The sequence below is a fragment of the Lissotriton helveticus genome, chromosome 2_1, assembly GCF_964261635.1.
Source record: "Lissotriton helveticus chromosome 2_1, aLisHel1.1, whole genome shotgun sequence".
Classification (NCBI taxonomy): Eukaryota; Metazoa; Chordata; class Amphibia; order Caudata; family Salamandridae; genus Lissotriton; species Lissotriton helveticus.
The window spans coordinates 2075081564-2075099528 of NC_136059.1; the positions used below are offsets into that span (position 1 = coordinate 2075081564).

General features: G+C 43.5%; 1 protein-coding gene across 6 annotated transcripts in view; it reads left to right on the plus strand.

The window, feature by feature from the left end:
- Positions 1 to 17965, plus strand: part of PALLD (palladin, cytoskeletal associated protein) — a 1062357-nt gene that overhangs the window by 609218 nt on the left and 435174 nt on the right. For all 6 annotated transcript variants that reach the window (XM_078677029.1, XM_078677030.1, XM_078677035.1 and 3 more), the window contains one exon: positions 8718 to 8741. In XM_078677029.1, the coding sequence (XP_078533155.1) occupies positions 8718 to 8741 (24 nt within the window). The remainder of the gene's footprint in view (positions 1 to 8717; positions 8742 to 17965) is intronic.

Consider the following 17965-nt stretch of genomic DNA (forward strand, 5'->3'; position numbering starts at 1 on the left):
AAATAAAGTGCCACCCAGAAAAAAAAATCTGATTTCTGTTTTTTGGGGACAAGTCCGTAACTAGATGTACACACTTTTAAGGCACTTTCGTGCAGAGTAAGCTCAAACCTCCAGGCCTGCATCATGTCTCTTTCGTGACATTCAGACACCTTTAAATAGATCACTGCTTAAAAAGCCATCATTAACAACTGCTCTCCTTCTGCCTACAGTGTCAAAATGCAAAGTTCAGGCTGATGTCTGACTCTAGGGTGTGCGTGATTCATGGAAGGTGTGTCAGTGGTTAGCCGAGCTGACCATCAGTCTAGTCTCAAGAGTCAAAATTGCCTATAATTTTTTCAGAAGCCTGTGGATCATATGACCCTCCACCCGTTCCATGTCGTCTTTCGATACTGTAGTCGGTCCTATATTTCAACTGCATTGTGGAACTTGTGGTTTTGACTTCACCAGTCTGAATGCAAGGCTATGTATAGAAGAATGCCTGTCAAGATGGGTGAGCTGGTCCCGCCTAATTTGGGACAGCTTTGAATCTTTGTGCGCCATCTCTAAATTAAAAAAGTTTAGTATTTTGCCGTGCCAATGGTGTAGTGGGCTGCACCGCTGGTGAAAGTGGGCCACGTCTATTGTGGAAGTGTGGAACATACTGTTGGGAAAAAGTTTGGCCACCAGCATGTGTATATGTATTTATTTAATAAATTAAGCACATCTAGTGCACTGCCCACTGGCCGCACTCCAAGGTCGTGGAAGGTCTCTAGATACATTCACAGGGTTGTATGACACAACAACGCTTTCCTTTCCCACCCGTTCCTTACCAATGCAGGCGGAACAACAGATGCGTCTGAACCACGCATTCCATTCACAACACATACTTTTACTTTGGAATAGTATAATTTACTATTCCAACTCCAGTCCCCGCAACGGTAGGGAAAGCATTGGACTTTAAAGTCCAAACGCCTCTTTACCTAACGCATGTCGTTGTAACGACTTGCATTATAAATGGAATGCGTGGGTCAAATGCATTCTTAGCTTAATCCACGTTGACAAGGCAACACGTTGTTTTGCGGTTGTGGTATTTGCTGCTTCCCCATTCACAAAACTGCGGGAGAGTTTACCATTCTGAGGGTTTGCAAGACTTTCTGCTCCACAGGGCACCATTACTCTAATACAGCACCCATAGGGGATTGCACACTCACAGTCCATCTGCTCCCACCACATATTATATCCTTGGCATCTGCTCCCTAACACTACTCCCAGTGTGCAGCAAAGTAAGAAAATATCCTCCCCAGTAGAATGTGCAGCAAACACATTGCATTTGCTACGATTTTTCATACACAACAGGCTGGCCCTGTACCCTGTCACCAGTGATCCTTCTGTCCCTTGAGATGAATCTGTCCTCTAAAATTCACACTATTTCTCCAAAGAGGCTTCAAAGCAAAAAGGGGAACATTGTATATACATTCAAGTTTAATTTTCTTATGGTACAAGGAGTGAAAATTCCTAGAAGATGGAGCGCCGCTCGAAGGCTCTGTGGGAAAGATGACAGGAGATGTTATAATGTTACAGTTGTTCAGCCGGCGGATGTTTTTTTTCTAGGATTGGATTTACCATAACTATTCTTGTTGTTGTCAGACAGTCCATGCAGCTGATTCATAAAAGCATTTATGAGTAAGAAAAATAGCATTATAGGAGTACTCTTTTGCCCACTCTCAGTGGCGTAGATAGACCTTTGGCCGCCCTTGGCAGCCCCGGCGTTTGTCGCAACGCGGTTGTGTATGTGCTGGCTATCCCTTGCAACAGGCGCAGTTAAGAGGGGGGGGTAAACTGGTGTCACCCGGGGCAGTCCGCCCCCCTTGCTGCGCCACTGCCAATATATCACAAACCCTGTACAATCTTCTGCTGTCTTTTTACTAGGTTTATGCTATAAACAGTCAGGGCCGGACTGGCCGTAGCGGGCACCGGGTAATTCCCTGGTGCGCCGCACAGGTGGGGGCCGGTTTTGGGCCCCTGGGGGCCGATTTTGCAGCATTTATGCAGCATAGCTGCAAAGTCGGCCCTGTAACAAAATCGGTCAAAAACCGGCCCTGGCAAAGAGCTCGGCGGCACCCCCAACCCCCGGGGTGAGGGGGGGGGGAGGGCGGCCGAGTGCTTTGCCAGGGACTGTTTTGGTTCCCAGTCCGGCCCTGTAAACAGTCTGTACAACTATCCATAAATATTTACTGTGTACAAACATATTACCTACTGGCGATAGCCAGTAGGTATATATAGTTAGGATTTTTTTCCTATGGGATTTTTGAAAATTCTATGTCGAATAACTTTGGCGTTTGAGGACAGAATTGGCTGAAATGTTCAGGAAAATTGAACATTTTGTTTCTGAGCAGCCCCTGAAAATTTGGGGGGGTTTCGTCAAGGGGGGGCCGAGAAAAAAGGGGGGTCCCAAAACATGTTTTTCCCATGCAATTTTCCATAGGGCGGTTGGCCTCACTTTTAGCCCGAACGGCTGAATGGATTTACACCAAACTTGGCAAAATTGTAGGGACTGGTAGCCCAATGTGCCTTTGCTATGTCTCAAGATATAGGCTCCAGTGGTTTTTACGAAAATTAACTTTGAAAAATATATATTGGGCTACATTGGGCTATATATATGTTGGAGCCCAAATGTAGCCCAATGTAGCCCAATGTAGCCCAAAGATGGCCACCAGAGATAAAAAAAACAAATGTAGCCCAAATATCAGCTAGATGTAGCCCAACTATAGCCCAATGACAGAATGTCCCAGAGTGTTCTAAAGAACAACTAGAGTGCTAACAGTCCTACTTATTACAAAGGTATGGCACACCTGAAGCCATCTTGATTGGAATAAAGTGGTAACTCTTAAAACATTTAATTTAAAAAGGAACAACATGAGGGGGTTCATTTTGCCATAGAAAGTATGATTAGCGAATATATGACGAAATCCCGCATACCATCAGTTCGCAAAAAAAATCCCGCATGTACCATTAGGCCGCAAATTAAAATAACGAAAACTTTTAGAACGAATATGCCTTTAGCATACACTAAACAACTAAACTACCCTAAACCCTAAAACACTACCCCCAGCATGACCCTACACTACACAAACAGTACAACACTACCCTAAACCCTAAAACACTACCCCCAGCATGACCCTACACTACACAAACACTACAACACTACCCTAAACCCTAAAACACTACCCCCAGCATGACCCTACACTACGCAAACACTACAACACTACCCAAAACCCTAAAACACTACACCCCAGCATGACCCTACACTACGCAAACACTACAACACTACCCTAAACCCTAAAACACTACCCCCAGCATGACCCTACACTACACAAACACTACAACACAACCCTAAACCCTAAAACACTACCCCCAGCATGACCCTACACTACGCAAACACTACAACACTACCCTAAACCCTAAAACACTACCCCCAGCATGACCCTACACTACGCAAACACTACAACACAACCCTAAACCCTAAAACACTACCCCCAGCATGACCCTACACTACGCAAACACTACAACACTACCCTAAACCCTAAAACACTACCCTCAGCATGACCCTACACTACGCAAACACTACAACACAACCCTAAACCCTAAAACACTACACCCCAGCATGACCCTACACTACGCAAACACTACAACACTACCCTAAACCCTAAAACACTACCCCCAGCATGACCCTACACTACGCAAACACTACAACACTACCCAAAACCCTAAAACACTACACCCCAGCATGACCCTACACTACGCAAACACTACAACACTACCCAAAACCCTAAAACACTACACCCCAGCATGACCCTACACTACGCAAACACTACAACACTACCCTAAACCCTAAAACACTACCCCCAGCATGACCCTACACTACGCAAACACTACAACACTACCCTAAACCCTAAAACACTACCCCCAGCATGACCCTACACTACGCAAACACTACAACACTACCCAAAACCCTAAAACACTACACCCCAGCATGACCCTACACTACGCAAACACTACAACACTACCCTAAACCCTAAAACACTACCCCCAGCATGACCCTACACTACGCAAACATTACAACACTACCCTAAACCCTAAAACACTACCCCCAGCATGACCCTACACTACGCAAACACTACAACACTACCCAAAACCCTAAAACACTACACCCCAGCATGACCCGACACTACGCAAACACTACAACACTACCCTAAACCCTAAAACACTACCCCCAGCATGACCCTACACTACGCAAACACTACAACACTACCCTAAACCCTAAAACACTACCCCCAGCATGACCCTACACTACGCAAACACTACAACACTACCCAAAACCCTAAAACACTACACCCCAGCATGACCCTACACTACGCAAACACTACAACACTACCCTAAACCCTAAAACACTACCCCCAGCATGACCCTACACTACGCAAACACTACAACACTACCCTAAACCCTAAAACACTACCCCCAGCATGACCCTACACTACGCAAACACTACAACACTACCCTAAACCCTAATACACTACCCCCAGCATGACCCTACACTACGCAAACACTACAACACTACCCTAAACCCTAAAACACTACACCGCAGCATGACCCTACACTACGCAAACACTACAACACTACCCAAAACCCTAAAACACTACCCCCAGCATGACCCTACACTACGCAAACACTACAACACTACCCAAAACCCTAAAACACTACCCCCAGCATGACCCTACACTACGCAAACACTACAACACTACCCTAAACCCTAAAACACTACACCCAGCATGACCCTACACTACGCAAACACTACAACACTACCCAAAACCCTAAAACACTACACCCCAGCATGACCCTACACTACGCAAACACTACAACACTACCCAAAACCCTAAAACACTACCCCCCAGCATGACCCTACACTACGCAAACACTACAACACTACCCAAAACCCTAAAACACTACCCCCAGCATGACCCTACACTACGCAAACACTACAACACTGCCCAAAACCCAAAAACACTACCCCCAGCATGACCCTACACTACGCAAACACTACAACACTACCCTAAACCCTAAAACACTACCCCCAGCATGACCCTACACTACGCAAACACTACAACACAACCCTAAACCCTAAAACACTACCCCCAGCATGACCCTACACTAAACAACCACCACAACTCTACACTACACTAACACAACACTACACTACACAACACTACACTACACTACACAATCACTAACCCATGAAAAAATTAACACAAACCCACTTACCTCTCTCGTCATCGTGGTTTTCACAACGCAAATGCATTTACCATACATGCCTTTAAAACGTAAATCTTTGTAAAGGCATGCGCGATAAATGCACATGCGTTTTGAAAAAATGCGGGATAATGGTATGCGAGGTCAATGACCTTGCGGGATAATGGTATGCGGACTGAAAGTCTGCGGGATAAAAAATGCGGGAAAATGGCTGCAAACCATGATTAGCAGCAGACTTCCCTGGTGAGCACTAGCTTTACTACAGTGATCTAATGAGCAACTAGAGTGCTAACATTCAGAATTTATGGCAAATGTGTGACACATCTGAATGCCTTCTTGATAGAACCAAAGTAAACAAGCATTGGAAATGCAATAGATCTCGCCCTCGTTTAAGTTAAAGCCATTCTGTTTGTAATGAGGTGGCTTTTTAGCTTTGCTTTTATTAGTGTTTTTAAAACTTTCATGTAAATAACATGCATATGTATGCATATATGTATATGTATGCATGCATTTATATTTAAATAGATATGCAGATTATATATGTTTATATATGTATATTACCTACTGGCGATAGCCAGTGGGTATATATAGTTAGGATTTTTTCTCTATGGGATTTCTGAACATTCTATGTCTAATAACTTTGGCGTTTGTGGACGGAATTGGCTGAAATTTTCAGGAAAATGGCACATTTCGTTTCTGAGCAGCCCCTGAAAATTTGGGGGGGTTTCGTCAAGGGGGGGCCGAGAAAAAAGGGGGTCCCAAACGCGTTTTTCCCATTCATTTTTCCATAGGGCGGTTGGACTCACTTTTAGCTCGAACGGCTGAATAGATTTACATGAAACTTGGCAAAATTGTAGATATGGTTTGCCCGACGTGCCTTTGCTATGTCTCAATATATGTGCTCCAGTGGATTTTGAGAAATTAACGTTTAAAAAAATATATATATCTGTGACAGCGCTCCGGTTAGCGCCCCGGTTCGCGTACCTGACGCGTAACGGAACTTCGCGAAGCGAAGCTGATTGGCTCTCCGGTGTCTGTCAACATTCTAAACAGTCCGGAGCGGCCGCCATCTTGTCTCTCGGTAGGATCGAGAGACAAGATGTGGTGAAAAACGAAGGGGGAAATGAAGGAAAGGGGGCAAAGTAGACCCCTCCTGACCCCCTAGGATTGATGAGGGGGATATTAAAGTGCCCCGCGGGGCAAAAAATAAAAAAAAATTTTTTTTTTGCGATTTTACGCCGTAGAGGCGCGTCCCGGTACGCGAACCGGGCAGCTCACCGGGCAGCTAACCGGGCAGCTAACCGGCAGCGTAGCTGTCAACATTGTAAACAGTCCGGAGCGGCCGCCATCTTGTCTCTCGGTAGGTTCGAGAGACAAGATGTGGTGAAAAAAGAAGGGGGAAATGAAGGAAAGGGGGCAAGGTAAACCCCTCCTGACCCCCTAGGATTGATGAGGGGGATATTAAAGTCCCCCGCGATTTTTCGCGGTAGAGGCGCTTCCCGGTACGCGAACCGGGCAGCTAACCGGCAGCGTAACGGGAGTCCGCCATCTTGTGTTTTTGGAGCGTCCGGTTCGCGTACCGGGTAGCGTCCCGGTAAGCGTAACAAGGGGAAAACCAAGAGAAACAGTAAAAAAAAAATTAAGGTAATAGATTTCCAGCAAACTTGGCAACATTGTAGGGACAGTTTGTTTGATGTGCCTTTGCAAGGCCTCAAGATATGTGCACGTGTGGATTTTGTCTAATTAAGGTTAAAAAAAAAATATATATCTGTAAGCGTGCTCCGGCACGCTTACGTTACGGGTTTTGTTTGCGCTGCAGAGCCGATACGTCACGGTTATGCGACGCGTCATGAGGCGTCTCACGTGGCTACGTGATACGTCACGTAATAAAGAATATATTTTACAGCTATAGATATTAGCTTTTAAAAAACCAATGAAATTCACTGAAAAAACCATAGGTTATAGACCATATATAGTTAGGAATTTGCATTTACAAAACCTTGAAAATTCACTGAAAAAACCATAGGTTAGAGACCATATATAGTTAGCTGGACATTTTATTGACATAAAACCAATGAAATTCCATATATAGTTAGTTGCACTAACTATATATCGCGCACCCGCAATCCACTGCTGATGATGTCACATATTACATCATTCATGACATGGTCAGTGACATCACTGATGACATCACTGATGACATCTCAAATGACATCACTGATGACATCACTGATGACATCTCAAATGACATCACTGATGACATCATGACACACCAATACCAGTTACTACATACGCACTCACTGATTCCTACGTCGACACACACATTCACTCATTCACCCATACAATCACTCATACATACAGTCACTCATTATTACAACACTATCATATGCACTCATACACCTATGCAGACACTCACACACTGCCACTCATCCATGGAGTTACTCACACACCTAGTCAGTCCTGTAAAGAATCAATCACACTTCCATTTCCTCATCTATACAGTTAAACACAGAACACCATACTTCAGTGACATCACTGATGACATCACTGATGACATCTCAAATGACATCACTGATGACATCTCAAATCACATCACTGATGACATCATGACACACCAATACCAGTTACTACATACGCACTCACTGATTCCTACGTCTACACACACATTCACTCATTCACCCATACAATCACTCATACATACAGTCACTCATTATTACAACACTATCATATGCACTCATACACCTAGTCAGTCCTGTGAAGAATCAATCACACTTCGATTTCCTCATCTATACAGTTAAACACAGAACACCATACTTTTTCACACATATACTAACACATACTTACTCTCTTATACAATCACTGATACAAGTACACATTGATATGCACAGTCACACACCTCCCAGCCAGCCACACACACACTCAGTCTTCCATACATCCACTCATTCTTCAATATGTAAAACATATTTAAACTTTACAAAAACACACAGACACTAGATGATGTCATCAGTGATGTCATTTGAGATGTCATCAGTGATGTCATTTGAGATGTCATCAGTGATGTCATCAGTGATGTCACTGACCATGTCATGAATGATGTAATATGTGACATCATCAGCAGTGGATTGCGGGTGCGCGATATATAGTTAGTGCAACTAACTATATATGGAATTTCATTGGTTTTATGTCAATAAAATGTCCAGCTAACTATATATGGTCTCTAACCTATGGTTTTTTCAGTGAATATATATATATATATAAAATACATTTCTTCAGTGCAGTACAAAACAGTAGCCATAATTAAGGCCACTCTCAAATAATGTTTTGACCATATACTAGCTAGATAGGCATACAATAATAACCTGCTAGACATGACGATGTGCTAACAAAACACAGATTGACTTGTTTTCTCTTTATTTTCTTCTCATTGACAGAACCTCGATCTGCCTCCGAACCAGGTAAGTGTCCATTATAAAGACATTTTGGTCACTGACTTGTTCAAAGTGTAGGTAAAATCATGTGAACAGTGTGCTGTGTGGTTTTGTTGTATAGAGAATTTGTGTGATCTTCTGTCGTGTCTAAAACCAACCCTAATCTGTAAAATAAAGTTGAAATATGTGAAAAATGTTTTACAAATTTATGTATAAAAAAGTAACCTCTTCAGCTGAAAACAGAAAATCTGCAGAAAAGTCTTTGAAGATGAGCATGCATACTTCAAAATGAAATACCCCAAAACATGGCTATAGAAACCATTACCAACAATGTTGAATATTAGGTAGGAAACTATTTTTTTTTAAATGGGAGGAACTCGGTCCCCTGCATGCACACATTTCCTCATAGAGGGGCTTGACTCCGCCCACACGTTGGGAGCCGGGAAAACATGTTGTGATTAGATAGAAATTGTGTGCTTTCACAAAAAAACTGCTTGCCCTTCACACAGCTGTGATAATTTTGTTTTATTTATCCAGGTTCCTGCGCTTGAACTTTCAAGTGCGCACACATGACTTTGGAATGTTATTAAAGTGTCTTAGATAACTAGATAATTTATATTGTTTTTCTCTGGCAGCAATACAGATGGGAGGGCAGTCATTAACCTACATGGATTTTTATGTCTGGCTTAACACTGCAACTGTCACTTGAACTTTTAATCTACACCAATATTATTCCACTGTTCTCTGCTTCTGCACAAATACATATCTATTCCTATGCTATTTACTTGTAAAGCTTCATAATACCATACAACATTCCTTTAAAGCCAGACCTATTGGCATTGCCAATGCTTGTTTTGTTCTTATGGTAGGCTGCTGCACCTTATTCGCAACCCTTCTTGCGCCCTCTTTGTGTGTTTTGATGTCTGGATTACTTTTCCCCTCTTGCTTCCCTCTCACTTCTCCTGTGTTCTCATCGATGGAAGAACACCACCTCACATACCATTGCTCAATGTCTCTCTTGAAGCTCATCACAGAGGCACTAGCCTTCTACATGGCAGGACCACAGGACATTCTCCCTGTCTGGGAGACAGAAGGGCTGACTGATTGATGCATAATTGGCAGCTCTCACACCCCTGCCTTACTAAATGAACAACCATCTTACTACATCATTGTGAAGGAGGAAAAGGATGAGAATAAACATTGAAGAAGAACATAGCTCCATGCACGGTGACCTTCTTGAGCTCCCTACCCAGGATGCTCACTGTCTTAATAGACTTCTTTGAATTTTGCTTGCTCTTATGGCTTGCTTTTCACTCTTGTATCATCTAGCCACTGCTCTGGGTCCCCACAAGACCCCTGCGTGTCAGCACTGAAGGAATGCATTGCGCCATTGGTTCTGATTTGCTGAATATTATCACCAGCTCCATTCCCTGCTGTGTAGTCTTCCCATCTGTTTAGTCTGCCATGGTGATTCCCCACCTGAAGAAGCCTTCTTTCCCCCCTTCCGATGCCACCACATCACAACACACTTATCGTACTGCTTACTTAAGCGATCGCAGAGGAAGCTTTCCCTATCATGAAATATGACGTACTGCGTTGCACACACAACTTTCCCATCCTTTAGGCTTCAAAAACCTTTGATGCTTTCATGTTTTAATAAAGCTCCCCTCCCTCAGTGAGCACATCTCAGAAGTGCATCTTCACCATATGCAGGTATCCCATTAGCTGCCATTCCTGGCCTTATGTTAATCCTTACACCCTGTTCCATGTGCCAAGTATCATGGACGACCCTTGGTTGTGATGCTTCGGAAATCACTGTAAACAGTAACAAGGCAGTTATTCCCTCTCTGCCAGCCATGTGCATGTGTTTTAATTCTCCTGTCACAGAATGGCTAACATATACACATGCTACTGGTGTCTACAACCAAGTAGTATGAAGCTGTTCTATACGAAACTTTTCGAGAAGATTGAGGTGGCAGAGTCATTGAAACAATCCACAAATCTATGTCAGTTTTTGAGGTTGTGATGCTGGCAAAAGGAGTAGTTTGCATCAAACAGCTAGAACCCCATTCTATTACAGTGGGAAGTCAGCTGCATTAATAATGACTTACATCATCAGCCGAGAGCTGAGCGAGACCTTACAGCCTCTGACGACGCTAAAAGCCAAATGGGAAATGGACCTACAGAGGGAAATCCCAGACACCACGTGGTCCCAATTGATACGGAGGGCTAGGAAGAGCACTAGAAATGCGCGTTTCCAATTGATTCACTGTTACATTATGCACAGGGCCTACCTCACCCCGAGCAACATTGCAAAATATTTCGGAGTAGAGGACGCGGCATGCCCCAGGTGCAATAAAATAGGAGCGGACTTGGTGCATATACTGAGGGACTGCCCACACCTACAGATATACTGGAGAGAAGTAGGCAACACATTGAACGACGTGGTGGACAGGGACTTGTAATATGACACGGCGGTCAGTATATTACACTGGTTCCCACACACGCCCAACAATAAACTGTCGAGCAAATTCATTGACATGGGCCTAATCTTAGCTAAGAGGGAAATAACTAAGGGATGGAAGTCGAAAGCGAGCCCGACGCACCGGAGATGGCTGAACGTATTTCTAAAATGGGTGGCGAGCGAGAGTACGATTAGATACCAACTGGCCCGTCGCAGATCAGACGAGCGGGCCCAGGAGGCAGCGATGGCTTGGGAGATGTTAGTGCAGGCACTACGGGACAGCTCAGTGGAGGAAGAGGGAGAGGAGGGGACAGGGGAACCAGAGAACCTAGCTGGGGCTGCCACGATGATACTACCCCCACCAGACACACACACCCAATAAATAGCAAGAAACTTCTGCCCACCACCACATGGCTTTCTATCTCTGCTGTAGGCGCAGGCGACGACACTTGGGGGGGAGGTGGGAGGGAATGTTTCGGAGGGGAACGGGGAGGAAACTGGAAAAGCAGACAGCGGATTGCCTCATACATTGACCGTAACTGATAGACAATGTAAGGATACACCACGGAAACAAAAGACGCCGCCAGGCCTTCGGGATGTGGGCTGAATGGCTGCATATAATGCAAGTGGGCAGAGATCAGGGGGCGATGAATCTGCTTGAGTAGATCCCATATTGAATGATGTACCGTGTATTTGGTTCTGCAATAAAAAACGTTTAACAAAAAAAAAATCATCAGCCGAGAGTATGTCCTGTGTATTGGTCTGTGTTCTTCTCAGCTCCACTTCATTTATCCAGCAGGTCCAAGGAGCAATTGCTGTGATTATGTTCTGAGAGCCTCTTTTATGTCCCATTGCTCCTACCTCCTCTCTAGTGGGCATCTCCCACCAAAGGAAACCAAGTTATTCCACCAAATCTTTGTCCCCTACCTTTTAACTTTCTCCTCCTTCTCGCCCTCCCCCAGACCCTACAACAAATTCAACCTCACCTCAGATATCCTGCAACCAAGTATTGAGGGTGTTCCACACCACAAAATGTCTTTAATCTCTGGATTTCCCAATGCCTACTTTCACCAGCAGAGACACTGACATTGGGACGGGGAGATACAGGGACAGAAATGTGCATACATCAGAACATGAAGACACAGGCCCTCGGAAATGAACTCGCATACACCAGGTATTGGAGACAAGTGTAGAAGTGGCACGAAGACACTGGCATTCAGTTTGCTGCTAAATATAGGCATGGGACAGGGAGAGAGAAATGGCAATAATGGAAAATGATCTAGGAAAAGGAGACACGGGCACCAAGAATGGTAGACAATGACCCCAGAACAGAGAGACGTAAACTCAGGAATTGATTTACCTGGGTAATAGGGACAAGTGAAAGCATCACATTTATGAATTATTGGTCTGCTGCAGGAAATCTAGAGACACATGCAATTTCACCACTCAGACAGGCCCTTGTGCTACCAGACCATAACAAAAGCAGAGGTGTGCTGCACAAATACCAACTAACATAACACAACATCACGTAGGTGATTACATTTCAAAATCCCTTTTCCAGCAACATGTATTTGCCACTTTGAAACAACCACTTCTGGGTAGCCGTAAGGGGCCTTTGTTCATTGACATTTGCCTCCATGAAATACCTTAGCATTGCACTTGGCAATGATCTTACCCTTGTTAAGCAGATTATCCCAGTCATCATTTCATACTTTAGACATCTCACTGCTCTAAAACACATTCTCCCAAACGCATGTTTCTCTCATCAGGGCCCAGGTGCTATTACTCTGGTTTCATCCTGCCATGACTACTTTAACAGCGTGTACCTTGGCTCGCCACAGGAATCCCTTATTTGCTTGCAGCATGTTCCGTAAGCTAGACTTCTGCAGGAACTCGTGAACATATTACTTCAGTGCTACATTCACTTCATTGACTGCCAAAGACCGGTAGGGATACATTTAACTCACTGGCTTGGAATGGGCTGTTGTTTCTGTCACGAAGGAGCATGTTCTGTGTCCCTTTTATATCTGTGGTTTTGATCCTTTTTTACGCCTAATAGAGACTGGAATCAGACAATAAAAATGTACCAATTTTCATGAGCTGCGGTTTATGCAGAAGATCTTTCTCAATTGAAACTACTCTGTTATTTAACTTTCTTCCAGTTTCAATCAGACATAAGGAAAGTTGTCACTATTTGAGACAGTCATGAAATATGGCTATTTGATCTATCTGCAGGCTCTCTATAATAACTGGTACTGTCCTCACAAGCCTGATGAAGTCTCTGGTGGACTTGTGTTTGCACAAGTGTGACAGAGGCTTCCTGGGTATTTTCGCCCCAAAACCTCAAGTTTGAACAGAACCTCCCATTTTTTTTAAAACACCAACTTCAATCAGGTCAACTTTAACTATCACCCCATTACCTACCTCTCCTTTCTGGGCAAGATCATTGAGTAGCCGCTTGCTGCTCAGCTATATGAGTGAAAGAGATCAGACACCCTCTTACAGGATTGTCAATCAGGATTCAGTCAACAGTGCAGCACAATGACAGCAAGCATCCAGGTGGGTGATGATGCCTGCCATATCACAGACAATTGTGACACTTGTCTTCCTATCCTCCACAGCATCTCTTCAGCTTTTTCCTCTGTTGATCATCAAACTTGATCTATTCTTAAGAATAGGGTCAATGACATTGTCTTTCAGTGACGCGCCACATGCCTGGCCAATAGATACCAGCTCATCCAAGTCAACATCTCATCCCGCCTTGACTGCTCTAACGGTGTGTCTTGGGCTCCCAGAGATATACCTAATTTGCCTCCAGTGTGCTTAACACTACTACTGAAATGTTTTCACCATGGTCACATAGCACTGATATCTCATAGCCAAACAACAAAATCAAATTCTTTCATACAATAACACCAAACAGAAACAAACCAAACAAGGACCCAATAAAACAAAAGGCAGCGCACCAAATCTGTTGGAGAAAATGTATTTCTTAGGTTTATTCAAACTATGTATTGGGTTCAATTACAGACCATCTGCATGTATCCAGTGATAAAAGTTGTATGACAACACAACGTGGGGAAATACTTTGCATGTCTTTACAATGCATTACATTGCGTTTTTTTTTAAACGCATATGTTTTTGCAACGCATGCCATTTCCAAGAATGGTTTAATCGTACAAAAACAATGTATTTGTAGAGAAAACCCCCAACACCCCCGTGGTTAAAACCTCATTGTACAGGCTGTTACCCGTGATAAAACAAGGTAAGATGACTGCCACTCTGATTAACTCTGCAACAGGAGTACATCTTTGTGTTGATTGATGCAGTATTACATCTGGCTTACAAGGGGTGACTGAATCTGAAGACAAAATCCAGGAGAACAAAACACCCACTGAGGGGAGAGCGATCACAGGCCAACTCCCGAACTGCTCAGGTGCGCGACCGTTCTAGGGGATCCAGAGAGCATCACTTTCAACCCGGGTCCAATCCAGATGCTTTCAGAGATATATCGACCACTGCCCTATCTGTTCCCATGCTTGATTTTGAGAGCCATAGCTAAGGGATCCCCTGTCATTCCTCTTGCAAAGCACAGAATAACTGCACGAACCATACAGCATCAACACATCAAACCTCACAAAACACAAATCCTAATTTAAAAGGGGTAATGGGCAAGGAAGGTTTTGCTGAGATCAATAAAAAGAAAGGGAGGTCACAGGTGGGAAATGGTTAATGAAAGCCCCTAAGCCTCTACCACAGAAGTGACGTTGTTCTAGCGATGGCACCCATCCACCCACTTGTGACCTCACGATAATCCGTACCATGGCTACAAAGTGGGGGAGGGTTACGTAGCATCGGATTGGGATGTTACGCAGCTGCCCGCCTACTTTGTGACACTGGATAAGACGCGATCAGTAAGATTACCCTGGCACTGTGTTCACGTAATTGGCTGCCACCCTCTGTGATCAAACATGGAGTTGCCCCTCTTTCCTGTGAAGGTATGACATGTCCTTGCTATATCTCTATTGTTTGCCTTTTTTCTGGCCTATTTATTTCAACGTCCACTTACAATAGAAATTTTCATTGCTTTTCGTTTTTGGGTGTAAGATCTTTCTTGGTGGTTCAGAGATACAGGGCACTTTTTGAATTGGCCTCAGAATAAAACATCTCCCTCAATCCATGGTTGCTCTACCAATAGGTAGTCTCAGGATAGTGCCTGGACCTGTCATCTAAAAGTGCCATGGAGCCTCTGGCATTCTTACACTTTAGATATAAATTATTTTTATTGTTGGCATAAAAATTCACTGTACATGTGCTCTGCCCATCTTGCATTACTGCTGAGCTATCATTACAGTAAGTATCTGAACCAGTGCCAGCAGTATGCTAGCCTGGGGTGATAGCTACCGCCCAGCCTTCTTGGTTCTAATCACTCCTCCTGCATTTCCAGTGATCTGTGCACTTTCTCTCTCACTGAAGAGACATGTCATAGAAATTTGTGGGTACTGTCCCATATTTTCAAAATCTTAGAACATGTTATAAATTTGCAGCTGGTTTTTAAACCTGTGCTTCTTGAGAATCTCTGTTATTTAATCAAAACTCTGTCACAGATTTGCAATGTGACAAAGCTGGTGCTTCACAAGTTGATCTTTGCATGACCTTGAGCTCTGATTGATTTCATTGTCAGTGCCATAACTACATCCCATTTTATTTCCCTCCCATCTGCAGCACATGATTTGCAAACTTTTAACTTTAATTGTTCGTTCAGACTATTTCACTAAACACCAGGGGCATATGTATGAAATCAAGTGTTTGCGATTTCCTAATAGAGAATTTTAGCGATTTGCTATTAGTAAATCCAAATTGCAATGAACAGCAGTGTGTTTAGAACTGTTAGCGTTTCGCAGTAGGTCACAAATGGACCAGCCTCATCAATATTCATGAGGCAGGTCGCAATTTGTGACCCATTGTAAATGGCGACAATCACAGGGATGGTGGCCTGCTGCTGTCAGCAGGCCACCATGTCTGCCATTGCTTTTTAAATAAAGCAATATTTTTTTTTGTAATGCAGCCCGTTTTTCTTAAAGGAAAATGGAATGCATTGCAAAAATAAAAATGAAAAGATACCTTTCATTTTTTAAGAGCAGATAGGAGTCCTTGAGACCTCTGCCTGTTCTTAAAAAATGTGTGCCTACATTCCCTTGGGGATCCTTTCCTGTTTCCGAATGGGTTATCACCAACATTACCAGTCGCAAAGCATTCAGACATACCAGTGCTATTCAGTATTAGGAAAGGACGCCCTAAACACACCCCTTCCAACAAGTTACAGAGTCGCATTTTGCCTTCTGTACATTGCAAAATGCCTTTTACCAGTCGCAAACGGCCCAATGGGCCGTTTGGGACTGGTAAAATGCTTCGTACATCTGGCCCTCCCTGGTTGTGTTTCCATGAAAGTGCATGTTACATTTCCTCTCAAGCCCACTGACCTGCTAAACGCAACACTCTGGTTTTATAGGAGTGTAGTTCTAAAACTAAGGATGTGTCCTATTGCTGTCAGCCAGCAGGAGCTGGAAGTTTGAAAACGTTATCATCAACATTTCTAAATATTCATTTATTTACTGCAACACTATAATTGAAATAGGCATTTATGTGTTTTCTTACATTTATTGTTTGGTTTATTTTTTATAGAAATCAGCAATGCAGCCAAGAAGTGTATTTGTCTTGCTCTGTCTGTGATTTAGACTGGCAGGTCTGCATGTGCCTAGCCTCAGCTTCACCCTTGTTTTCTCCCCCACACCTGCCTGGGCTACTAAAAAGGGAACGCTTTTAGGGTGTCCTTCCCACTTCCGAATCAAGTGGTATCATGCTTTGTGAGAAGGAGAGTGTCATTTTATTGCTGAACCCTATCTTGGAGCCTCATCTGTAAACCTTAAATGTTTCTGATCAACTGTGCTAACAGACAGCTACTCCCTCAAATGCACTGTTCTTTACCATCCTCCAAAGAAAATGCATTTGTATCCTCTTGTCTGATAACCCTTGCCCAACAATCCATCTCTGTCATCCAGAATTGACTTAATGGGTCACATAAACATCTGGCTGAACACACCCACACAGGCTGAAGGAATTTTTTATGACTTGAGCAACTTTGGATTTCCCTGGGTTATCAATATGGGTACTCGTTTACAATACATCCCTTACTCATTAACTCTACATTTCAAGCTACCTGTTTCTTACATATGCTGGAAAATCTTTCCTAGATTGTACCATTGACAGTGAGCTCGGAACTCAATGCACACGGGCCAATGAAAATCTGTGTTTTATTTAACACAGAACCTCGAAAAGAAAGCCACTGCCATTTTGAATGCATCCCCTACCACAACGCGTCAGCCAAATCGCTTTCTGAGACAATCATGGACGTCATCAGAAAGGGATAATCATATTCATTTTCTAAATCGCACCTCTAAAAGAAAGAGGAAATTGATCAAAATCATGTGCAAGTGTTTGGTTTACAGAGGACCAGCTTCGAATGAAATTACAGATCATAAACTAGAAAAGCATTTGATCCATGCTGATCACAGAACTTGTTCCCTGAACTGCAAGAGATACAAAGCCTTGAACAGGACACATATGTATGGGCAAAATGCCTTCAATTGTAGGCGCTTTCATGAAGAGCGGTGGTGTCCTGTTATTGGACACTACAGGATGGGAGGTAAATACAATAAGATACATAAGTGGCATGGTTGCTTTTTTAAGGCAGGTGCTTTTGCTGAACAAACATCCATTTATCCAT